We start from the raw sequence: 27,022 nt of genomic DNA, 5'->3' as shown, positions 1-27,022 counted from the left end.
CCCCCCCAAACATTTTGAGCAATGGAAATAGACTTGCAATAAGCTAACAGGCCCCCCAAGATAGGGATGATAATAGTACCTGTGTCAAAAGGTTGTTGTGGGACGTGGGGTTGAGTAAAGTAGCAGCATAATGCCTGGCACTCAGCAAGAACAGTATAAACGTCAGCTGTTATAATTAGTGTCATTACAATAATAAAGGAATTTAGACATGTAAATTCTGGTGTGTTTGTTAAACAACTCACGCATCATTTAAGCACAATACAATTTAATTGCATTTCCAATGGGGATGAGCCATAATTGTGGGATACCAGTAGCCTTGTGTTCTCTTACTTGCAGACAAGTAGTTCGCATCTGTCTTTCTCTGGGCTCTTTTAGCCACTGGGATTTCAGCAGCTGGTTTAGCCAATTCTATTCAATTCAACATTACAAGTATTTACTGAATATCTCTTAAGTGCCAGACACTGGTGTGGGCACTTGGGAAATAAAGTTGAAAATTTCCTAGCCTGGAGGAGCTCACATTCTAGTGAGGAAGATAAACCCTGAAGGAAAGACAGCCCATCATTACCTCCTGAAGAATTATTCCATCTGATTTTTAAGGAAGATGGTTTCATGGACAATGGTTGGTTCTTTTGCATACTTTTAAAGTAAATTCCAGCTTTTCTAATCCCAGATTTAAACACTGAGAATGAGGGTATGAGGAAGGACTCCTGCTTACGAAGCATTTTAAAAATAGTTAACCCAATGTGTGGTTAATGGATGTTAACTAGACTTATCGTGGCTATCATTTCCGATACAAATATTGTATCTTTATGCGTACACCTGACACTAATGTTATACGTCAATTATAGCTCAATTAAAATTAAAGACTTTTTTAATCAAAAAAAGGAAAAAAAAGTTAACCTAATAATTTGAACACCCTGTTAACCGTCTTTAAGCATTACTACTAGATAACATTATTCCATATTGTGAAATCAAATGATCAACGTTCTTCTACCTACCACTTTCAAATAAGGCATTTCCACTGGGCTCAATCAGTGTAAAAAAAAAAAAAATTAACTTGAAGAGGTGGGAGAAAATGCCAGAGATTTCAAGAATGAACCTGCTTCCTACCATGTCACCTATGGAGAACCAAATTAATTTTGAATTATGAAAATTTTTATAAAAAATTCCACCACACATCCTATGCAATGTCTCCTTTTCCCATAGCTAAGGAGTTCCATGGGTGAAACTGAGCATGTAGTTGGCGTCTATAATGACTGAATAAAACTGTATATCGAAGCTGACAGATCTGGGAATAAAAGAGTTGTAGTAGGTTGGAACTCATGGGTAGTTTAACAAATGAAATCCTAAGATACATCAAAAATAGCAATAGGACTAAATTATCAGCTTGGTAAGTAATATGTCAGTGGTGGCTCTAACGCCAGTCTGATTCATTTTTCTACTACAAAATGAGACTGTATAAAGGCAAACACTGCACCAGGAGTGAGGAGGTTGAATCTCATAGGAAGGAATTTGCCTTCTCATGAAGAATTCAATTTACCAGAAATATCCACTTGCGGGTGTTTACAAGGAAATGTGCCATTTAGCATTATTCTAAATTTATATAAATAACTGAACAAAACCAAAAGAATTACTTCACAAAATTGCTTAGTGCAGCACTCACTACTGTTTTGCATTTCTATATTATGGCATATGATTTGGTTTAAGTGGAAACATACTTAAATTTATAGCTAAAATGACTTAAATGTATACATTCAATAGAAGAAATATAAAAAATGCTTTATTAAGGTAAGTAGATATTAGGTATCCGTTGTAAACCTATAAATATTCCACAATGTCTTTAATTTTATGATAGTTAATTGTTTACTTGGTTATTATGTCTATGCTTTTGACAATTACATGTTTTGGAAATTAAAAACAAACAGTTCAGTTAAAAACTTGACTTTGAGAAATTATAGACTAGTTTTGTGCTTCTGAACTTTTTAAAGCAGATCCAAGTGGGAATGGTTTCATTATTAAAGTATAATTTTATTTAATTACAAAGGTTATTTTTTTATTCCAATCTTCTAACTCATTTGTGACTGCCACCTTTCGTTGCAGATCAGAACTCTGCCTTTACTTCAAAGAAAATGTGTAAAGGGAAAAAAGATGGACGATCTGATTGAGGACCATGCTTACTATATGTAAAAATGCATTAATGTCACAAAAACTTTGCCATGCACATGCTGAACATATTCAGTAAAATATTTATTCTAAATCTACACCACAAAATTGTTTGAATCAGAGCCACTACTTAAACAAGAAATCACTCAGACTAACTCAGTCAATTAGTTTCAATAATGGCCCCCATAACAAAAACACTACTAAGAAAACCTGGGCATCCTGAAGAAGAAGAAAGAACTTCATTAAAACGCAGAAAAGTCACTGATATCATTATATTTTTAACGAATTTTGCAAGTAGGTTGTAGAGCAAACTATGAATTTTGCAACTGACCTAAATTTCAAGACTGTTGTAACAATGAAGGCTTTTGTAACCATCTCTAAAGTAAAAAATTTTCCTTCATTTAAAATAGTTTTCTTTGCTTGAAGGGAAGTAGAAATATATTAAATAATTTTCAAGGAAGAGTCTGAAAAGTTTCTTTAATTTTGAAAGCGTATCTTAAATGCTTAGAACACATGTATGACACCAGGGCATACTTAATTAGTTATAATTGAGATTTTTGATTGGTTTTTCTAAATTCAAACTAGTTTTACCAGTTATGTGTAAAATTAAATTTTGTTATAAAGCTACATATGGAAAAGTAACCAAGCTACATTAAAAACAAATCTTTCTCTTGGTTCCTTTAGTTTATGTGACATAAGTTTGCCTGTGGATGAAGTGTTCATGTCTTTAAGCAATAGCAGGGAAAAACTCAGTTTTCATTTAAAAATAAAATGGCTGTTCTAGATCAATAAAGAAAAGTATATTTACTATATTAAGATGTTCATTAGGATTTAGTTTTCTATTTGCATGCCACACTAACTGGATGAAAGATACATCAAAGTAGTATAGGGAGCTTACTTTTAAGACCCTATTAGCAAAAATGTCCACATTTGATGCATTAAAATAACTTACCTATAATAAGATTAGATGCTAGCACTACTTTATTTCTGACAGATCACTACTGCTAGGTTGAGATGTACTAAACGTTGGAAATAATTATTGTCTGCTCTTATGTCTTAACCCTGGTGTGTTCCTTGTTTTCTGCTGAGTGAGCTTTAACAGCACCTGTTGTAAAATCAGAGCCCATAATCACTGGAAGAGAGAAACAGAGAGAGAGAGAGAGAGAGAGAGAGAGAGAGAGCGGTAGATAGAGAGAAAGATTAAGATTGAAAATGTCCAGTGTTTATATCACGTTTGTTCAGTGGTCCAATTACAGATCCACTGGAGAATGCAGTTCAGTAAGAAAAGAGAGTTAATGCTTGGACTGGCTTAAGACTTAGCTTTTCTGGGGAAGAAAGATTCTAAAGCTGTACATAAACAGCTCTAACCTTCTATGAAGAGATTGAAGAAACTTTCTTTACCTACAAGTTGGACTAGCCAGTTATCAGATTGTGGCAAATCTATTTGTCAAACGTGTACAGCTGGAACTTGCCACCATCAATCTGAAGAAAATGAAATGCTTGTTCTTTTCTGGGGAGAGGAGGAAGATTAAGAGATAACATTTTCACTCAAAGAAATGGTGGTAACTTATTACAAACAATAAAAGATAGTAGTAGTCTGGTCTTTCACCCACATCAGTCTTTGCACACGACAACTTTCTCATCAAAGCTTCATTACCACTGGGCCCCAGTGGAGCGGGGCTGTAACTTCATGTTCCCATTTAAGGGCAAAAAGAAGTTATCTCTTAAAATAATACAACCAGTAAAACACATGCTTATTTATTTGAATACGAGTAAATAAAGATTTCTCTTTCAGGTTGTGAGTGCACAAGTGAAGGAGAAATGGTCACTTAATTCTAGGTGTAACCAAAAGAGGGCACCATCTACCCTTAAAGTCGGCACAGAGTTCCTGAGGTTGTCAAAACAAACCCCCCAACCTCAAACCCTTCAACCCACCAAGGTAGGGCAACCGATGGCCTCTGGCATTTTGTACTCTATAAGGAGACCAATTCTGAAATTGCCCATCACGAAGAACATCAGTTTGGTTATTTACTTCAGGACTGATTTCTACATTTAGCACTCATATTCCCTGAAAAGTTAACCATTAGATGCAAGTATTTGACATTTCACTGTGACACTTTTCACAGACACTCTGAGTTTAATATTTTATAGGACAATGAGAAAATGTCCCCTTAGGCCAGGATACAGGCTGTCATCAAACAGCACGAGAAAAAGCTGACAATTAACTTCGTAATGGCATCTTAACTCCAAGGGGCTATCCATAATGATAGATAGGGAACAGTGGCAGTCAGATCTCCCCAGCACATGGAGGATGCAGTTAACTGCATTTGAGGTATGTGGGAAATGATTTGAAGCAGTATTTTATGCCAACTTTTAGTAACAGAAGCCTAACGAGTGAGAGAAAAAAAGTCGTGACATTTATTTTCTGTATCCTTAAACAAGTTTGCTAACAAGTGTATTATTTAAATAGGTAAATGTTTGGGGGGATTGCACAACTCCCTTGTATATGGCCAGTTTCTTCAGGGTGATGGGGAAAAATAGTTCTAGGCTCTTAAGTGCAACTGCCAACCGCTCTCAGAAATTCACGATACAGGAGAATACGTGATTCTTGAAACACTGAGTTTAGCAGTTAAACCCAGAGACTGGAGATGAATAGTACAGACAATTTCGTAGTACAGATAGTTGTTTAGGAGGAGGAAATGTGAATTCTTAGAGAATGATCACTTAGGGGAGCAGATTTCCATCACTGTAAAAATATCACTACACCATGCAATTAAGTGCCACTGAAGGGAAACCTGGTGGGGAAATAGATTAATTTTATAAACTTTTCAGATAGGGAAAGCAGCCAAAATAGTTTTACGGTAGGTAAGGAAGGGACTGCCATCTACTAACACTAAAATCTAGTAGGATAATCCCTCCCTTTCAACGCAAAATCAAAGCAAGTAAAAAAGAATTTTTTTTTCTTCCTCACTCTGTCTCTAGAAAAAGAATCACTATCTAGTGTAAAGCGTTGTGCAAGCCTCTTCATGTTTCTTCCCTCCAGAAAACAACTAAACAGAGGAAAGACCGAGTTCACAAACATCCCAACTCGCTCCTGCCAAGGTACATCAGAGAAGCCGAAACTGGGATTGCCAGGGTTTGGGGTGGGCTCACCGCAGTGCCTCGAGTTCAAACCTAAACGTGTAACCTTGTGACCACAAGTGCCCCTTTTCCCGAGTAGTCCCGACCCCTGGTCTCTCTGCACGAAGGAAGCGAGCCCCAAATTCTCCACAGGGCGATGGAGAGTTGTCGCCTTGGTTCCCAAGAATCGGGTTCCTCCTGGGTCACCACATCCACCCGACCACCTGTTACCCTCCGGGCCTGGATTTTCCAGAGACCAGATTATGAAATGAGCCGCTACCTCGTCTCCGCAGTTGGGGTTTGGAGTCTGTGGTGGGGGGATGACGGGCTGGGAGGATCCCCAAGGGGTGACAGAGAGCTTCAGGTCTCCACTTGGGTGTCTGCGCCGCTGTTTACCCGCCCCGCCGCCTTCAGCCCACTTCCCTTTCCTCCCCGGGAGGAGGAGATGGTTAAAGATTACACCGTGGCCGCGGGCACTTCAAAGGGCGGCTCGGGCAGCCAAAGGTAAAGATAACGTTCTGGCAGCTCTTATCGGGTTTGTGGTTGCCACATTATAATCACTTCATTTAAAAAAGGGGGGGGGGGGGTGGGAGAGAAAGAAAAGAAAAGAAAAGAAAAGAAAAAGGTAACATCACGCGGCTGTGCAAGGGATGTAGAGTAAATTCCTTTGGAGCTGGACGAGTTGGAGTTGTCTTTTGGGGAAATTTTTACATCCCATCTCTTCGTGGAACGCGACAGGACAAGGAGGGGAGGTTGGGGCAGGGAACAACTGGGCAGCCTGCCCTTGGGTTCCAGGCTCAGAGGCACAAATGTCCACTCTGCAGGCAAATGCCTCCAGTCGGAGGAATTCGCGCGGCGACCTGCCTAGAGCTGGACCGCAAAGCTGCAGCGCACCAGCGCTTTCCCGGGTTGCACTTGAAGACGCTTCTCTGCGGGCCCAGAAAGTGCGGGCGTGCTACCCCGAGACACGTGCATTTCCCAGGGGCCCAAACACGCCTGGCCAAGACGCCCTTTGCAAACTCCACCGCCCCCTCCAGAGCAGGCGGGAGCCGAGGAGCCCCCAGCCTGGCCTAGGGCCCGCCTCCTTTCCTCCCTCTGCACCCTTTCCGGAGCGGAGTGGAGGCGCACTTACAGGTAGGAGGTGAAGACACTGAGGTTGGAGGGCAGCTCCGAAAGCCCCATGTCGGAGCAGTCCACCCTGAGCAGCATCCTGCCGTCCGGCTCGCACTGACAGTGCGCGGGGCACCCCCGCAGCAGCGCGCCCGGCCTCGGCGAGCCGCCCCCGGCCGCCAGCTGGAGCAGGACGGGCAAGGCCAGGAGCAAGCCGACCGAGGAGGTGTCCATGGTGCCCGGGCAGGGGGCCGCGAGCGGGGCGCGGCGGGAGGGCGGCGTCGGGCTTGCGGCGGATGGTGGCGCGCCAGGCGCAGCTCGGCGGGCTTCTGCGGCTCCGCGGGCGCCTACAGCGCGGGGCGCAGCGCTCCTGGCCCCCGGCGGGGGCGCCGAGGAGAAGCGCTGCGGGGCCCGGCCGTGCCCCTGCCGCCACGCGGGCCTCGGGAGCGGCCCTGGCTGCAGCCGCTGCGGGGGCCGTGCGCGCTGCTGCTGCAGGCGGCCTGCTCGGTGTGGAGCAGCATCTCCGCTCGCACGCTCGTTTTTTAAAGCGCTCCAGCCCGAATCGCGCGCCCAGTGACGTCAGCGCAGCCCGGCTTCCCAGGCACCCCCCGCCTGGCCCCACTTTCCCTCCTCCGACCCCCTCCCTCCTTTCCCGACTCCGCGGCTTGGAGGAGGCTGGCGGCGCGAGGTGCAGGCGAGTTCTCAGCGCTCGAGCTTTGCCTCCAGGGCGCGGATTTCGGCGCTCAGCACCTCAGGAGGGGCAGGGGACCCCCCCATCCCCACCCCCACTCCCTCCCGCGTCCTGGCGACCCAGATCAGAGAGCCGAAAGGGACCTGCTTCAGAGGGACGCAGACAGACGCGCATGGGCCGAGGGATGCGGCACGCTTCCTCTAAGAACACTTCAAATAATGGAGGGACTACATGGAGTGCTTAAAAAAAAAAAAAAAAAGACTACAATTCAATCCAGAAAAACAGTTACACTAACAGGGTAAGGAGGCAGGCGTCCCCAGGCGAAGGATGGGTGGCCTTTTTGATCCTTACCTCAAGCCGCCCTGTCTGGCTCGCTTTTGCCCTAAAATCGAAACGCTGGGCTAATCGCTAAGTAAATACAGCTCGTGAGCAAGCACTTCAATTCTGTCTAATCCACGGGGTAAGAAGTCGAAGTGACTGGTTTTTTTTTAAGTGACTTAGGATCCTCTGGAAGTCAGTCACCTTTAGTAAAGCAATGCAGGACAGACAGATAGATGGGTGTTTGCTTGCTTTTGTTCGGCGGCCTTTTCATCCGAAGTGTCCCAGGTTTTCTAAGTGCCTCAGATTTTCTAAGTGCAGTCCCACCCAGGTGTGAGAACCATTGCCAGTGCAAAATGCGTGTTCTCACACTCTTCAAAAGTGTCCTGCAGGGAACCCGCAGGAGGAAGGAGGAAAAGGACTCAGGGCTTTCTTGGAGAAAAGGCCTTGGTGAGGAGCAAGTCGACGTCTGCAGACCTGAGTGAGTGGCTGAAAGAAGTTAAGGCCCAATCTTGCCACTTCAACTCACAAAAATGTACAGTTTTCACTCCAGGCACAATGTCTCCTTATTTCATGAAGGTGGAGAACCCTTATGGCTTTTAAGGCCTCTCTTAATCTTCTTCCATCCTGCTGAGTTTCCCATATAAATTTCTGAATTTTACAGTTGGGAAGATTTTTTTCTTTGTGTGTATTTACTCTCCTTCATTTAAGAAGTGATCCCCAAACCTGGCTAACCACCTGTGGAACTTTAAAAAATATATAGATTCCTGGACCTAAATCAGTATTCTGAACATGCTCCTTTCTATGGTGAATTCCATCATTAGCAAGCTTGTGATTCTTTGGACTGGATGGAAGGAGAAAGTGCCTAAGCTTTATATACTCCATCCTCTTCATTTTGCAAATAAAGATCCTGCAGCCCAGAGATTTTGGAAAATTTGACAGTGGCTTCTGAAAACTGTGAGTTAACCCTGATTTCTGGATATCAGTGCAGTGCCTAATTCTGTCCTGGTCCTTCACTTGTGCCTTTGCACATCGCATCCACTACCATCCCTTTGCTTATTCTCACGTTATTCTTGCTTCTCCCAGCCATTCCTTCCACATTTATAGAATGCCTACCGATTACCTATTTTCCTTCCCTTTTTTAAAAAAACGTTTCCCCGTATTACTTATTTTGTAAGTAAGCAGTTCAAGTCTTACTCTTTCTGTAAAACCTCCTGTAACTATAGTCTAATTAATCACAAGCAACACATCTTTGTAGGATAGCTACAATCATGATACAGCAGTGACCTAGGGAAGGAAGTTACCTCTCTTCATGGAGCTTGCAATCTAAGAGGAGCACAGACTCTGCACAGGAATCCCAGGAATCTCACTGAAAGTGTATGTTATAAATACCACATAATTGAGCCCTAAAGTTTTCTTGAATGCTGATATGTTTTGTTTTCCCAACTTTATTGTGATAGCTTTGGAGACAGGGAGTAGGCCACTTGTCTTTACCTGTAGGACTCATACAATGGATTCATGGTAGTGGAAACTTAACAAATATTTATTGACTGACTGATTTATCAACACAGGCATCCAAATATGGTTGTGTCCGTCATCTTACTGAGGGCTTTTGTCAACAGTTTCTATGATTTCAGGGTTCCAAAAGAGCATAGCACTTTGGTTGTGGAATGAATCAGGCAGAACTGGATTTGAATCTAGGTTCTGACAGTTTTAGGCATTTGATCAGAAGCACAGAATGAGCCTATCTAAGTCTCTGTAAAGGAGGATTATTATTTACCTAGGTAGTTCTAAATGTGAAAATCTCTGGAACTTGGCTTAGAGCAGAGTAAATTTTCAACCTGTGTTAGTGCCTTTCCTCTTCTGTTCAGGAATTGAAGCTTGTTAACAAATTCATGTAAAGCAGAGGGATTTCTGATTCAATTACAAGGAAGAAAGACAGCTATGCTGGATGAAGCCAGGTGTAATGAACATCTGTTACTTATTTTTCTTTTCACATGCCCAACATTTCTCCTCTTTCTTTTTGGTAAGACCACTCCACACTTTTCCTTTGGGAAACTACCTCCCAAACCTTAGGTGACTCTGGTAGAGCTGTCAATCATGTAGCCCCACTTTCCTGCCTCTGGGGTAAGTATATGACCCAAGCAGAGCAATTGGAATCCATCTGGGGGATTGTCATGGACTCTGAGGTGAGAGGCTCTTTTCTGGCTTCATGAGTTCTAAGGACAAGGAAGCCTGGAGCTCAAGGGAGCTGTCATTCTCCCTTGTGGAGAGAGCTCACCAGGAACTGAACATAAGCATTAGTGAGGAGAAAAGCAAAATCCTAAGGTCCTCTTTTAAACATCTGGATCTAAAGCTGTTTCTACTCCATCACTTCCCAACTGGGTGAACCAATCAATTTTGTTTTGTCTTGTTGCTTAGGGTAATGAGTAAGGATTTAATTGTGATCACTTGCAATCAAGGATGCTCAGTAAAAACCTGTAAGTCCAGGAAGCATGAATACGTGAGTGAGACTTGATGAAATTCAAGGTCTTGTAGACCTTAAAACAGAAAATCATATGGGTTGAAAATAAGAATGGTTCTTCTAATAGTGATTTTATTGTCTGAATGCATATATGTTAGTTACTTTATCTTAGCTAATAAAGAAGAAAATACAGCAAACCAGATTCCTTGTGTACTACAAAGAAAAAAAAAAAGAAAAAAGGAAAGCAAGCAAGCTCTAGTAAGGGCTCTGAGTAGTGGTCTCTCTGTATTATGGCAAACAACATTTAATTTATAAGATCAAGTTATCAAATTGCATGATAAGGACCATAAACATTGACTCAGCCCTTTATACATTTACATGTTCCCACTCAGTCCTCACCTCATACCAACCTTATGAGGTCAGCATTATTCTTACCCCAAATTTAAGGATAAGAAGTGCAAGTCATTTTCCTAATGGTGACTGACAAGTCAGTGATGCAACCAAATTCTAACCTGAGTCTTTTGACTTTAAGTTCTTTACCCTTTCCCAATCCTTGGGAATTCTAGACATACAGAGAGTTAAACTGGATAGTATCTTGGGTTTACTATTGTTTTATTGAGAAAGAAATTCACATATTTTGGTAAAGAAAAAAAAAGTGTAGTCTTTTTGGACTGCAGTGGAACCATTTGGAGCAGAGAATGGTGGTTTTTTCCTGTGACAGAAAGGACAAGTATATATTCAACGTTTTCCCCCTTAAATATATATATTTCTAGTTTCTTTCGACAACCAGTTACCCACAGGAATACATAGCAGTGAGATGTCAGAGAAAAACAACTCCACCCCTTACAATGTGATAGTAAGGTTAGTAGGCTAAAGTAGATTCATTTGGTATTATGTCTGGGTGAGATGTTCATATTATTTATGGTTTTGGAAGGTATCTGCCTGTTAATAAGCTGACTGTTAATGGGAATATCTCATGCCAGGATTGAAATCCCTTTTTACTTCTTAGACTCTTTGCAAGTTCCTAAAATCAGTTCTGGTAAAGTACAGTCTAGTTTGTGTTTCTGGGCTTGCTAAACGGATGCTTTCCTAATTCTTTAATCTTTGATAAAAGTCCACAACTAAAAACATTTGTGTACACCGCATGAATTACTAATAAGCTTAGTTGAAGCATGCCAGGATAATTTAAGTTAACAGGTAAGTCAATAGTTCTTTTACAAGTATAGTGAAATAGTGTTTACACAACTGGTGGGCTATTACGGACTTATTTAACTTGTTTGAAAGAGTATAGAGCCCATTATTTGCCCTGCTCATTTTACATTCATGATATAATCAGGCTTATGCTGAATTTCTTAACTTCCTTTTACCAACAAAGTCTAATTAATTGAGAAAGGAGGAGGATTTAAGAATAAAGATCTATTTTCTTTCAGAATTATTTATTTAGCAAGAAAGCATTAGTTCAGAGAATTCATTACTTTGAAATAGCTTATTATATAATATCAATAGGATCTGTCTTTGATATTATCCAACACAAAGGAAACCTTTAAATATATCCACATGTTCACAACATGCTAAAAGAAAGGGCAGTGGTACATGATATTAATTCTTTAGCTCATTTTGATCTCCTTGTTTTATTTCATGTATGATAATGAACATGATTCTACTGGTATGCAGCCTGCTTCCTGGGAACATGTGTCCAATCAAATTCACATGTAAACCAGGGAGAGGTTTTCTTTTCAAACTAAGAATAAGATTAATGAGAAAAAAAATAATAAAACACTTAAAATTAAATGATCTTCCTGCTCATTCCCATGTTTTAAAAATTCTGCCAAATATCACCTTAGTATCCAGACAAACTGTTCCATGTGCCCATTGTGGTGGATCTTTTTTTTTTTTTTTTTGGCGGTACGCGGTCCTCTCACTGTTGTGGCTTCTCCCGTTGCGGAGCACAGGCTTTGGACGCGCAGGCTCAGCGGCCATGGCTCACGGGCCCGCCGCTCCGTGGCATGTGGGATCTTCCCAGACCGGGGCATGAACCCGTGTCCCCTGCATCGGCAGGTGGACTCTCAACCACTGCACCACCGGGGAAGCCCAGACCTTGACATTTTTGACAAAGGGATTATGAACCTATAAACATTAGCAAACTTTGGAATATTCATCTCATAAACAATTTTCAGAAGCAAGATAGAAAAAAAAGGAGCGTTAGAACTTGTTGGATGAGGAAAGAGAGGGAAGTGCCCTCGAAAGCACAACCCAGAGAGAGGAGAAAGGAAGTGGTCAGCTCAGGTGAGTGAATGGCCATCACTGGACACATTCTCCTTTGCAGAGTACAGGGCAGAACTTCCTGTCTCTCCTCCTGGGTACGTATCTGTAGAGTAGCTAGTAGAAACCATTCTATATGTTAGGAATGAGCTCTATCTCAAACACTAGAGAATAAATAACCATTGATAAGCATATTTCAGGAAAGAAAAACCAGAGGTATTGAGCAGATAGTAATAGTAAAAGTAAGGGGAAGGAATTGTACAGCTCACTTAGAAGAACAAATTTATGGATTTTATTCCATGGACATGCAGGATTTATAAAGGAAAGTAAACAAATACAGAGCACGCTATTTCCCCAAATGCTTTATTTTGATAAGTCTGGTGTATTTTAATTGAATATGCATAGTAGCATTTCACTGCAAGTGCAGTCTCATAAAGTAGGGCAAAATATATTGCACAAACATTGTGGCTCAAGTCAATGAGTCATAATAAAACATTGTCCAGATTGCTGCAATTAAAATTTACAGAAGCTTTTTGTTGAGTGTTGTTAGGTTTGTGGATTAATAAAATGAGCCTGTTTGTTTTAATTTTTCTTTAACAAGGACTAACATTTTGATTTTAAGTTTCATAGATTTTTCTTCTTTTGCATAGATTTTAGATTGTATTTAGTAGGAAGAAATCTCATTGCAGCTTTAAAAATATATAGCTATTCTAAATACATTTTCTAAGAGGTGATCCCTCTCCTTTTCTTCCCATCCTTCACTCTCCTTTGTTCACATTCTCTCTGTTTTTCCCCCTCCCATTTTCTCTCTAACTTCCCATGGGGATGGCTGGGAGAGGGTGGAGTGGTGTGAGGGTCATTGGCTTGGTCACCTGTGAGAAGGCAGCATGACATAGCAGCACAGTACAGGTTTGGGGTTCTCACAGACCAGGGTTCAAATCTCTGCTCTGTCATTTACAAGTTGTGGGACTTGGAGGAACTTCATCTGTGAGGCCCAATTTCCTCATGTGCGTGATGAGAACAATTGTACCAACTTTGTACAGCCATCAGCAGAACAACACCTAATGTGTTACAGGGACTTCCATGCAGTAAGCACTTAATATATGGTAGTAATAAAGGACCTTCCATTTTTTCTTGGATTTTTTCCTTGAGAAAGTCTATTCAACTCTATAGAGACTTTCACTTTTTTCTTTCGCTAATGACATGGTACTTTGAACATTTACTGTGGTTTCACGTGAAAGTAGAGTGTTTCACAAAATTTTGAGATCACCTTGGTCAGAAACATTTGCTAGTGAAACAGTCTGAGTTACATTTATCAGGCCTGGATTTCCAGTTTTAGTAAAGCCTCAATTCCCAGTTTTACTTAAAATGTATCTATCCAAAGACATATATTGCACATTCAATAGATGCCAAGCACTGGAAACGTGGGGATAAATATATATGGCGCCTGCCTTCAAGTAATTCACCACTGAGTTGAGAAGACAGACATGAAAAACAAAATTAAAATGCAGGAAAATAACAGGGATAAAACAAATGCTGCTAGGGTAAAAAGGAGGGAGGAACTAACTCTTCCTCAGAGAAAGGCTTCACAGAAAAGGTGATATGTGGAGCAAGTTCTTGAAGGCTCAGCATGAGTTTGTTAAATGAAGAGAAGTGGAAGGCCATCCCTGGGAGTATGATGAGGACAAAGATAATTTTTAGACAATGATTTCCATGGTGCTAGCTCAGGGTGAACATGTGTGAGTCTTGGGAAACTGGCAAGGAGAAGCTGGAGAGATACACTAAGGCAGAAGGATTGTGAAAAGGGTGTTATATGCCATCTTATTGAGCTTGGGCTTGATCCTGGGTGCAATGGGGGCCAGGGCATCTTTAAGCAGGGGAATGATGTCACATTTTATCTTTGGGAAAAGAGAACTTTGGTGTCAGCATGGGGCATTGTGGGAGCAGGAGTCAGGAATTATCACTGATTTCAGTATATGCATATTTGGGCAAGAGGTGAGAAACATTACAATCAGTATGTAGCACTGGACATTGCGAGGTAGTAGGTGTTAGATTCCTGAGATACTTCAGGGGTGGAATTGGCACAGCTTCGTGCCTATGATACCTACAAGGGACAGAATGGTTGTAATGTCTTTGTTGCCTTTAGCCTGGGAGGCTGGGTAGATGATGATTATTTACTGAAAAATGTTGTTACCATTTTTGAGTCCTTATTTGTGCCAGGTGCTGTGCTAGGTGACTTAAATGCATCTTTTAAAAAATTTATCCCTGTCAACAACTTGTAGGGGAAATATAATTATCCTCTTTTAAATGAATAAGGAAAGTGAGGCTCAGAGAAATTAAATAACTTTCCAAAGTTTCTTTTCCAATAAGTGGCAAAGTTGACATTGAATCTGTGGTCCAATAGGACTCCAAAACCACACTTTTAAGCCCCGGAAGAGGATCAGGCTTTGAAAAACAGATAGTAAATTTAACTTTGGACACGTCAAGTTTGCAGCTGAAAAAAGTTTTCAAAAATCACTTAGGGTGCTGACTATAACGTGGAATTTACAGCTTCAAATCTTTCTTGTGGACTCTTTGATTTAAGCCAGACATAAATTCTTGATCGCAGGCTTGATGCAATGGCCTCTGTGTTTGTGTTGCTGTCTCCCAATGGTAGATCACATGCAGGGCTCAGAAAACGCAAAATTCAGGAGCTGTGACAATGTCCTAACCAATTATGATGGCAGATATTTTGGGCAAGTGATTTCTAAGGTTCTTTATTCTACTTGAGCTTTTCCCAGTCACATAATGGCTGAAATGTAATGCATTTTGAAGACATAAAAGACTTTTCCCCCTTTCCTGAATGATATTACCCAAGTCATTAAAACTTTTTTCCTCTTATAAACTGTCATTTTTCTTCATCTTTCTGTTTCAGCAGGCCATAATGTAGTTTCTGAAGGCATTTTATAAATGTTTCTTTGATAAGTCAGTTACAAGAGGAATGAATGCAAGCTAGTTGTAGAAATATTGAAAATAAACAATTATGGAACACAATTAAAATCATGTGCAACCCCTCCACTTGAACATAAGTGCTGTTAACATTTTACCTATTTCATTTCAGTGTTCTTAGTACATATATATATTTTACCCAATTATGGTAGTTTTCCACTCATAATGGGAAAATATTATCCCTCATTAATAATATTTGTAAATACCAGTTTTTAAAAATGTCTTCATGATGGTTTATTCTTCCTATCACACAGATGAGGAAATTGGTGCTCAAAGAACTTGAAAAACTTCCCTAAGTATGAAGCAGATTTGACGCCGTTCTATACACTATGTGACCCTCTCAATTCAGCAAGGAGGAGTCACGATTTAGAGAAATGACCATACTAGCATGCAGGGTATGGGAAATTCGTTAGGAGAAGTTCAGAGGTTATAGGAGTTTGGAGGCAGAAGGGAGTATGTCCTGCTGGTAGAATTAGGGAAGGCTTTATGGAGCAGATTGCATCTGAGATGCATCTTAAAGCAAGGGCAGTAATTTGACATTGGAGAAAGATATTTAAGAGCAGGGAACAGTATGAACAAAAGGATGATGGCAGGAAAGCTTGGAACCTATTTGGGAAATTGTGTTTAATTCAAACTTGGTTGACTTTTGGGCTTTTAAAAAGTTTTGTGTGCAAAGCTATAAAATTGAAAGTTAAGAGAAGATTGAATTAATTTCAGATAGATGGATGGGTAGGAAAGGAATTATGCCTTAGGAGCCTAACTTTGGCATCGGGGCCTGGGGCTGACTGAAGGGAGAAGGTGGCAGAAAGACTACTGATTCAGTGTATACTTATTGAGCACTATTATATTCTGGGTATACCAGCTAGAACAATACAACAGACAAAGTTTCCAAGCTGGCTGGTTGAGAGAAAGGTGGTGCTGTTAAAAAATGAGCAGATGTGGGAAAGAAAAGTCCAGATTTGGGTATGTTGAGTTTGGGTGGCCCAGGACTCAACTGGATATTCAGGCTGGTTCTTCAGAGAGAGGGGAGGAATAGACGTCCATATGTTTGGGAATTCTAGCTGATGAGGTGGTCATGGTTGATACTGATATTGAGAGGTGATGGATGTAAGTGTGGGAAGTGGTGGAATTGTGGAGGAAGGGATTGTAGAAAAATATCTTACATTTACGTATGACTTCATCAGGCACTGTTGTAAGCATTTTACAGGTATTATCTCATTTAATCCTCAAAACAACCCCATGAAGTAGTTACTATTTACTTCCCCACTTTGTAGATACCCCCATTTTACCTAGAGATATGGGTTTGCTTCCAGACGACTGCAATAAAGCAAGCCACACAAATTTTTTGGTTTCCCACTATGTAACAATTATGTTTATACTATGCTGTAGTCTATTAAGTGTGCAATAGCAGTATGTCTAAGAAGCTGATGTACATATCTTAAAAAATACTTTGTTGCTAAAAAATGGTACCCATCATTTGAAACTTCAGTGATTCATAATCCTTTTGCTAGTGGAGGGTCTTGGCTTGATGCTGATGGCTGCTGACTTTTCGGGGTGGTGGTTGCTAAAGGTTGGAATGGCTGTGGACGTTTCTTAAATTAAGACAACAATGAAGTTTGCTGCATTGATTGACTTTTCCTGTCACGAACAATTTCTCTGTAGCATGTAATGCTGTTTGAGAGCACTTACCTACAAGCAGAACTTCTTTCAAAATTGGATTCAGTCTTCTCAAATCTTGCTGCTGCTTCGACACCTAGACTTATGTCATCTTCTAAATCCTTTGTTAACAATCGATTAAATTCACCTTCTCATATGGGTACAGTTCATGCACCCCAAACAATTAGAGTAGTAACATCAAAGATCTCTAATTAAAGATCGCCGTAACAAATATAATAATAATGAGAAAGCTTGAAATGTTGCAAGAATTACCCAAGTGTGACACAGAGACACAAAGTGAGCAAATGCCGTTGGAAAAATGGCGCTGATAGACTTGCTTGACACGGGGTTGCCACAAACCTTCAGTTGTAAGAAATGCAGTATCTGCGAAGTGCAATACAACGAGATATGACTGTATAGAAGAGGAGACTGAGGCCCAGGATCACACAGCTGGAGAATGTTAGATCTGAGATTTGACCTCAAGCAGGCTGACTCTAAACCTATATTGTCAGGCTCTCCTTTCTGCTTCCCAAGGAGAAGAGAGAGAGAAGACAAATCTGAAAAATCCCAACACTTCGAGGAGAAATCAGGAAGAGGAGTCAGCAGAGACCAGAAAGGAACAGTTACAAAAGGGCATTGGAAGGAAGCCCAGAGAGGCTGTCACCAGGAGGATGGGTAGGCACAGTGTCAAACACTATAGGCACATCTGTTGAAAGGCACATCATTGTGAGTATGAAGCAGGTGTCAGTGAAACACTAAGGCTGCGTCTTTGTGGTTTGAAACAAGGTTTTGTTCAGTTACTTAGCCAGGAAGAATATTCAGAAGAAGTATGGTTATTAAGCAACTGGTATCTGGTTGGTTGATCATGGTCTATATCTACATTTACATATTCTTAGTTTTCAATACCAGGACTAATCACTTATTAATGGAAATCTGATGTAACCTCACCCACTAATAATTTTGAATAGCTGGGGGAATAACTCATTTGAGGGAGAGAAAAGTCTGACTCATATGCTTTTTGCTGAAAAGAAATATGTTTACTAATTTAGAGTACGAACAAAAAAGAAAAACTACTCCTGGAATTGGTTTTAACAAAATTGCATCAAATTAAGCACATGCCTGAAGGAAAGTTACAAATGACTTACAATTTTTATTTCAGTGGTTTTATGAGTAAATTTGTAGTTCCAGAACCACCTTCCTTAAGGCTATCCTCTTAATTTAATTCAATAAGAATTTATTGACCACTATTACAGATTTAAGCTGTGCCAGGCATGAAGAGTGCTGTAAAAGGGATATTTACTTATTTATGGAATAAATATTTACTGAGAACTTACTTGGTTTGGCACTGTGTTTGGTACTGGATAGAATGGTGAGTAAAATGGAAATGGTCCCTGAACTCCTGGAGCTTCTGGTCTAATGGGAGTGATAGACATTGATTAAAAACAGACACACCACAAATAAGTACTTGTTTACAAACTGATCTGAGTGCCATGAATGGTCTTTTTGGAAAACAAGATTTACCAATAAAATAAAATGACATGCAAAAATGAGTGGCATTGCCTAGAACGATGTTTATACCATTAATTTGTTTAGTAATCTCTCTTTTAATAGATAGATGAAGTAAACACTATTCCAAACACTAATAAAATTATTATCCTTCTCAATTAGTGCAAGTAATTGAGTTTTACTCAATTGAGTTTTACACTTTTACTTTCATTCACCCTTTTCCTTTAGGCATTGTTTATCTCTATTTTTCCTTTGCTTGTAAAACTGTATAATTGTGGGGGCAGCTCATTGGTCTGCAGGTTCATGCTAGTGGCAGGCAAATGAAGACAATGGAGGAGGAATCATATTAATAAGAGTTTTAACACTTCAATTTTGAGGCTGCTTTGAGTGTTGTAAAGGTGTGTGTGTCATCTCCAGCAAGGAGACAGGTGGCTATACTAAGTAGCTGAACTTCCTCAGATACTTACTCGGTTGAAATCTCTTAAAAGAGAGATCAATGTTTTCTACGGTGTTAAAAAATTTCTTGCGTGACCACTTCAGTGCCAAGTCACTGTGGACAGTCAATTGTTGATCGACATTAATGTTGACTTCCAATGTTGGCTTGAGCCGTTGGTTTGTCTGTATATGAAATGTCAGAAGAGGTGTTGTTTTTCCAGGAAATTCAAAACCTTTGAGAATGTGCTTTTCATTTCATTTCCAAATGCTTTTCAACCTTCACACTGAGCTTGTACTCATAGCCCAGGACAGAACATGTGGCAAAAATCTGGCAAATCTTTTTCAGAGGAAGAGTTGTATTAGTTACAAAGAAAGAAAAAGTGAATATCACAGACTTTGGAAATGGATAAAAGCTAAAAGAAGAGGCCATCTTGAAAAGAAAAGAAAAATAAAAAAAAAGAACAGCTTATTCTGAGGTACAAATGGAAAATATAATATGATTTCTAAAATTAACTTGTCTTTCTTTAGAAACTGTCAAGATAGGTAACTCTTTTTCACTAAAAGTCCTTTAAAAGTAAAGTTTTTGTTTATTTTACATAATGTGGGTAAGACAAAGGGAATTTTTAAAAAGGTATAAAAAGTCTATGGTGGAAGAGTATTAAAAAGAGTAATTCCTTAGATGGTAAATTTAGAATAGTAAAGGAAAACATGTATTCTAATAATAATATTTAGTTACTAACTCTGGCTGGTAGAACTTCAGTTCTTATGTCAATTTACTGGCCATAGCTCTAGGATGGCTTTTTATAAGAATCAGGATTTCTTGACATACTAGGGGATAGTAAAAACAAAAACCAAACTAAAACCCCAAAAATGTGGTTAACAAAAAACCTGTGATGGAATTTAACATATCCTGTGATTTCTTCCCCTGTTGGCTGTTTCAGTTAAGGTTCCAGGTACTAGGATGAAGAAATGGATTCTTTTCATGTTATTGAAAACTCTTAGGAAAAAGGCGAACTGCTTCCTGACTTCTAATTTAAATTCTTATGTATATTAACTATAATTCCCCCAAAGTGCTGTTTTGCAAAACACGTATTATGTAGTTACTCCCAAAGAGAAACAAGAATGGAAATCCTTAGAGGAAAAAGCAGCATATGACTAAGGTTTAAGTTCTGGTTTGATGTATAAACTAAACTTAGTATGGTGCTATAAAAGGAATGTGTTTGCCTGTAGTTTATATTTATCTATGAGTAAATATACATATATATATAAAAATACATACACAGAGTATATACACAAACAGAGGATGTTAAGGGACCAACTATTTTACATGCTATAAAATAGAATTTGTTTCATAAGCAAGTTAAAATTTAAAATTGATCAACTTAAATGCCAAAAGCCTTAAGGCTTTAATTATATTTAGGAGGTGAATTAACATTCTATTCTTGGCCTAGGAAAACTAACTCTTCATCATTTTCACTTGTTCAACAAATATTTATTGAGTACTTGCTATGGCAATATGGTGTTCTTGGTTCTGGAGACACAACAACCAAACAAAATAGGCACAGATTCTTGCCCTTTACATTCCAGAACGAGTGTACATTCTAGACAGGCACACAATGAACAAACTGATAATTAAAATACATAGAATGTCAGGTGGTAATTAGCAAAAGTAAAGCAGGAATGGGGACGTAGGGAGTGTGAGGGCAGGGAGGGTGAATTGCAGTTTTAAGTAGAAGGACCAGGGTAGGGTTCAATGAGAGGTGACATCTGGATAAGACCTGAAGGAAGTAAGAGAGTGGGTCCTGCAGGCTTCGGTGCAGAGGACCTTTCTGGGAAGAAGAAATAGCAAATGCAAGGCCTCTGAGTGGCAGGGGCAGGACTGCCATGTTTGAAGGACAGAGAGGAGACCAGTGCAACTTGAGTGCCCTGAAGACAGAAGGCAAGGCTACTGTAATGTGGGTAATGGTTTGGGCCAGGGTAGTAGCAGTGGAAGTGATAAGAAGTGGCTGGTTTAGGGGTTAGATTCTGGAGATGTTCTGAAAACAGAGCTGACAGAATTTGCTGATGGATTGGATGTGGGATTTGTGAGAGGGAGGGAGGAATAAAGGAAGAATTCAAGGTTTTTGTCCTGAGCAACTGGAAGGATTGAAGTTGCCATTAGTTGAGATGGGGAAGACTGTAGGAAGGAAAGGTCTGGGGGAAAGAAAAGAAGGTTGGAATTGGACATGTTCATTCTGAGAGCATATTGTATGTCTGAATGGAAACACTGAATTTGTAGTTGCATACGTATGTCTGGCATTCACAGGAGAACACCAGGCTGGCAATTTAAAGTTGATAATTGTCGGAACACAGGAGGCATTAAAAATGAGCTTTTCTTTTTTTAACGATAATATCCTTTCAGAAATTTATAACTACTTTGTAACTGCATGACTTAACCTGGTGACAAAAGCAGTTATTAAAAAGACTACCTTTTCTAAAAAAAGAATAGATAAATAAAATAAAATAAAAGCAACAAGACTTTTTGAGATCATTAAGGGAGTGAGTGCAGATAGAAAAGAGAAGAGATCTGAAGACCAAGCCTGAAATACTCTGAAACTACCCTATAAAAAATCTACAGTAGAGGTTGGGACACTGAAGCATTACCAGCAAAGGTTAGGAAGGAGAATGGCCAGTGTGGGAGGAGGAAAATCAGGAGAAAACAGTGTTCTGGAGGCCATGGGAAGAAAATACTTCAAGTGGGAATGAGTGATCAACAGTGAAATATGCTCCTAACAGATTTAAGATGAAGAGGGAGAATTGTCTATTGGGTTTAGCGTAGTGCAGGTCATTAATAAATCTTAGCAATAGCAATTCTGATGGAGTGATGGGAACAGTCAGTCTACTTGGAGTGCATTCATTTAACCTATTTGAAACAGAAATAGAAGTTACCTAATCTATTGGAGAACGTCTGAGATAAATAAAACAGTCGAAAATATTCTATGTTCAAAAGATCTAAAACAGGCTTTCAGATATTGAAACAAAAAACAGCCACTGACATTTATTCAGCACCTACTTGTGCCAGGTACTATGCAGAAGTGCTTTAGAGGCACGATTTTATCTTTCACAATAAATCTATGAATTAGGTGCTATTATCTTTATTTTATAAGTGAGGAAATTCAAGTTTGCCAAGTTTAAGGGGCTTTTCTAAAGTCATGAAACAAATAAGTGATAGAGCTGAGGTGTTGGAAGTATTTTCATAATACCCTTAAACTGACCAATGATTTTGTTTCTAAGTTATATCTATTGATTTTGGAAATTTACAACCTCATTCTTTAGAAACTATTATTCTTTCATTTTTTTCATTCCATTTATTTCATGTATCTTTATTTTCCCAATATCTAGCACTTCTGCAATATTGCAAATTTATAACCAGTTTCTTTGATAGTTGATTTTTTTTTGATGCAGAGAATTGAACCTCAAAATGTTTCAATTTATTGAATTTGATTGACCTGGTCAATCATGTTAAAATGTTATCAAAGACCTATATGGGAAAAGAATCTAAAAAAAGAGTGGATATGTGTATAAGTATAACTGATTCACTTTGCTGTACACCTGAAATTAACACAACATGGTAAATAACTATACTCCAATAAAAACTTAAAAAAAATAAGTAAAACAAACCAAAAAAATGTTATTGAAGAGAATGTAATTTTCTAGAATGATTTCTATTTTTTTGTACAGAAGTTTTATTTTGAGGAACTTGATTGAATTTTTGGAAGTACATTCTTTTTTTGATTGAAGGATAGTTGATATACAATATTATATAAGCTACAGGTGTACAATATAATGATTCACAATGTTAAAGGTTATATTCCATTTACAGTTATTATAAAATATTTCCTATATTACCTGTGTTGTACAGTATATCCTTGTAGCTTATTTTACACCGAATAGTTTATACATTCTTAAAATAATGATATGGAAAGCCACTGAGCATTGAACATGCTCATTTCATGTTCACAACCTCTCCATGAGGTGGACGTTATTATTATCTACATTTTACACTCACGGAACCAGATGTTTGGGGAAGTCAAGTAAATTGCCCAAAGATACGACTTGTAAGTGGTGGAGTAAGGATTGACCCCACGTCCTCTGAAATTATAGTCCATGCTCTTTCCACTACAACATGCATGTAAATTTAGTTAATTCCAAAGCTTGGCTTGAAATATTATATCTTTCCTCATCTGTGTAAAATTGATTACCCTCATTTGATGCACCAATGTAATTCTAACAGCTGGTGCAACAAAGGGTCGCAATTTTAGGAAGCATGTATACATTTTTAAATTAGACGTGTTTTCTCTGGGAAACATGTGTGTACATTGATTTTTTTTCCCCCTGTATTAAGCATGGCTCTACATAACTTCAGAGAGGGAAAAGCAGCGTTACTGTTTGCTTGGGTATGCTTTTCATAGTTGCTAATTATTTTTGAAGATGTGGCTAGGATTGGTGTTGGTAGAGAACTAGGGTAAACACAGATTATGCCATGGATTCTGGAGCCTGCCATGATATGGGCCTGGGAGTATGTAATTGTTTTTCTAGAATGACTCTTATAACTTCCCACCACCCCTGAACCTCACATTTCATTCACAACAAAATGGATGGTTTCTTTCAACTAATATGCCCTTCCCACTTCTGCTTTTGAGACTCTTTAATCAAGTTTCCACTTTATGACCAGAGTGGTCTAATAAAAATGCAACTCTGACAGCCCACTTGTGTGCTTACAGTTCTTCAGTGGCTCCCCGTTACATTTAAAGTAAAATACAACCCCCTTCTTAGAGCCCACAGGGCCTTATATGACCTGGCACTTAACCTACTCTCTAACCTCTTCTAGCACCATGTTCCCTATGCTCTTTAGGCTCCAGCCCAAGCCTTCTTGAAGCTCCTTCAAGTCTTTTCCTGACTCCAGATGCACACAGTACTATTTCCTCCACCTAGAACATTCTGTCTTCCATTGTCAGTGTAATTGCTAACTCTTCAGAGACTTTCCCTGACCGCCCAATCTAAATTAGACACTCCTGTTATCATTTCTCTAATTACCTTGTGCTTTTCCTTCAATGTGCTTATTATAATTTAGGATTACATCTTATTTATATGTTTGTTTAATATCACCTTTCCCCCACCTGAGTATAAGCCATGAGGACAGTTTCTATACCTGCTTTTTCCCCACCACTGACTAGCTTATAGTAGATATTCAATAAAATGTCTTGAATAAATACATGCCCTTTCAAAAGCTGTTTCTCAGCCTGGAATGCAACAAAAGTAGCTAACGTTTATTTTGCACTAAAATCCTAAGCACTGTGATAATATTACAAATCAGTTGATCCCAGAGCTGGAGCAAAGATGGGAGGTGCAACTAGGTAGCGTGTAATGATAGACATTCTATGCATAGGATGCTAACTTTTTGTTCTTCTGCTGGATTTCATTGACTGTTTTAAAAGCAATTTATAGGGAAAGAGCACAGAAGTATTCGGTCAAACATCATATTCTATCCTATTATAATCTAGATATTCTTGTGTTATGGAGAGTACAATGTAATTGAAAAGCTGAGATGTGTAAGAGGATCGATGTGGGTTTGTTTTAAAGAGATGAATGCTCATATCAACTTTTCAATCCTTTTGGTGGGGATAAGTAAGGATAAAACTCAACTATCTTTCATTTTCTCTAAATTTGAAGCTATTCTTTTTCTGTCCTCACAGCTGTTTGTGATTGGGAGCAGAGACCGATAAAGCTATCGTTTGAGTTCCCCCTACTGGTCGTGAGTGATGCTTTTACCAGAAGACAGATGAAGAGAGTGCAAGCAGTATGGCTGAAAGGTGGGGATGAAACACCTTTACCGTTGCTGTTACACTCCCCACGGTAAAGGTAGGAAGCACACATGCTAATTTTTTTTTTTTTAAAGAACTTGAGGCCTTCCTTATTTTATTTATTTATTTATTTTTGGCTGTGTTGGGTCTTCGTTTCTGTGCGAGGGCTTTCTCTAGTTGCGGCGAGCGGGGGCCACTCTTCATCGCGGTGCGCGGGCCTCTCACTGTCGCGGCCTCTCTTGTCACGGAGCACAGGCTCCAGACGCGCAGGCTCAGTATCTGTGGCTCACGGGCCTAGTTGCTCCGCGGTATGTGGGATCTTCCCGGACCGGGGCGCGAACCCGTGTCCCCTGCATCGGCAGGCAGATTCTCAACCGCTGCGCCACCAGGGAAGCCCCACACATGCTAATTTTAAAACAACTTTTAACAGCCATGTTGAGATATAATTTACACGCCATAAAGTTCACCCGCTTAAAATTTACAGTTCAATAGTTTTTAGTATATTTACAGAGCTGTGCAGCCATCACCATAATCTAATTTTAGAACATTTTCATCACCCTCCAAATAAAACTTCTATCCATTAGCTATTATTCCTTATTTCTCACTCCATTCTCCCCTGCCCTTAGCACCTGGCAACCGCTAACTAATCTTTCTGTCTCTGTCACTTACCTATTTTGGACATTTTGTGTAAATGGGATCATACAATATGTGGTCTTTTGTGATTGCCTTACTTCACTTAGCATAATGTTTTTGAGGTTCACCCATATTGTAGCATGTACCAATGTTTCATTGCTTTTTATTGGCAGATAGTCTCCCATCGCATAGATATACCACACTTCATTTATCTATTTATTAATTGCTGGACATATGGATTGTTTCTATTTTTTGGCATATGAACAATGCTGCTATGAACATTAAACATGAGTGTACACGTTTTTATGTGGACATGTGGTTTCAATTCTCTTGGGTGTATACTTGAGTAGAATTGTTGGGTCATATCTGTTTAACATTTTGAGGGACTGTCAAATTGTTTTCCAAAATGGGTGTACCTTTTTACCTTCTTACACAATGCTCTCTTGGATAGATTTTAAAAGTAGTACTTCAGATGAAGATAACTTCAATTTAATAAATGCGCTTTATCAATTACACATTCTTCTATTATACTTGTATATTTTTGCATTGTCCCCATTTGCTTTTTTATTGTTGCTCCATCTATCTCTTCTTCATTAGTACTGTGAAATCTCTCTAGTTTTCTCCCCTGTAAAGATGGGTGATGAGATGATGTCCAAGTTCTTGCTCAGCTCAGAAATATTAGGTCAGGATGAAAAATGAAAGTGCTGTCTTGATTGCCTGCTTCCTCAATGATATTCCTGGAAGACTTCTGGAGAAGCATATCACAATGGCTTAGACTGTTGATTCTGGAGTCAGACCATCTGGGTTTAGATTTTTGGTCTTACCACTTTCTCATTGCATAACCTTGGGCAAAGACTTAATTTTCTAACTATCATGCATGAAATGGGAATACTAGCAGTAGTAATCTAATGGGATTGTTATGGAGGCCGAGTGAGAAAAAATGCTTCACAGAGTGCCTGGTACATATATCCGGAGCTCTCAGTAAATACTGGCTATTATTGAGTCTATCTTACTCTCAGCTCTCTGAACCTGGCACTTGAACTACAAATAGGTCTGTAGGTGTAGAGATTGCTCCTGGAATGGGTATTTCATTAATTTGGGGCTCCTGTAGAAAGCAGGAAGAGAACAGGATAAACAGTCAAGACGGCTGCTGTTTTATCAATGTCTTCAATCAGCAGAATCTTCAATCTATACCTCTATCTTCAGATGCAAAGTGCTCAATCATGGCGAAAATTTTGTGGCATTGAAGGGCTGAAAAATAGTATGAAATAGAAAATTTGCACTTCTTGTTAATTTAACTCCTCTAAAACTTGTTTTGGGGGGCCATCTACCATATTTAAAATTTTATAAAAACAATGAGCCCTGTCTACATAAAATACTAAAATGTGTATGCACCCTAAATTTGCATAAACTTTCCAGGTAGTCGTGTACTGAAGCATTGAAGGCCATAGGAGTCCATGTTAATAAGTGCTGCATTAGACATAAAAGATTATTTATTTATGTAGCTTCCTTTAGGCATTCTGAGATTCTTTTTTACTTTGAAAAATTTTTATTCCCATTCTTCTCAGAAAACTTGGAAAAATGCATGTAAATCCCGTGCTTACACCATTAAAATGGTCAATCTGTTTCCCACCCATACTTTAAAAAATTATACTCATGGGATTTAGGGAAAGATACTATGAATCTTAAGTTCTTGGTGCAATAGAGACAAAAATGATACTCAGAGAAAAATGCAGGGCTTCCATGTATGTAAAGATGTTTGAGCTCAACTCTGGGATACTAAGCCTGTGTTATGAGAGCCTTGAGCATTTTGTACATGAAGGTAAGAGGGTA

General features: G+C 39.4%; 1 protein-coding gene across 3 annotated transcripts in view; it reads right to left on the bottom strand.

Annotated features, from left to right (window-relative positions):
* Window positions 1-6,627, bottom strand: part of LGR5 (leucine rich repeat containing G protein-coupled receptor 5) — a 121,710-nt gene extending 115,083 nt beyond the window's left edge. For all 3 annotated transcript variants that reach the window (XM_059082403.2, XM_067008309.1, XM_067008310.1), the window contains exon 1: window positions 6,416-6,627. In XM_059082403.2, coding sequence (XP_058938386.1) covers window positions 6,416-6,627 — 212 coding nt within the window. The remainder of the gene's footprint in view (window positions 1-6,415) is intronic.
* Between the last annotated feature and the right edge of the window lie 20,395 nt (window positions 6,628-27,022).

The sequence above is a fragment of the Kogia breviceps genome, chromosome 12 (genome assembly GCF_026419965.1).
Source record: "Kogia breviceps isolate mKogBre1 chromosome 12, mKogBre1 haplotype 1, whole genome shotgun sequence".
In the NCBI taxonomy this organism is placed as follows: Eukaryota; Metazoa; Chordata; class Mammalia; order Artiodactyla; family Physeteridae; genus Kogia; species Kogia breviceps.
Note: the sequence above shows the minus strand (reverse complement) of the source record. Positions and strands in the feature narration are given on the sequence as shown.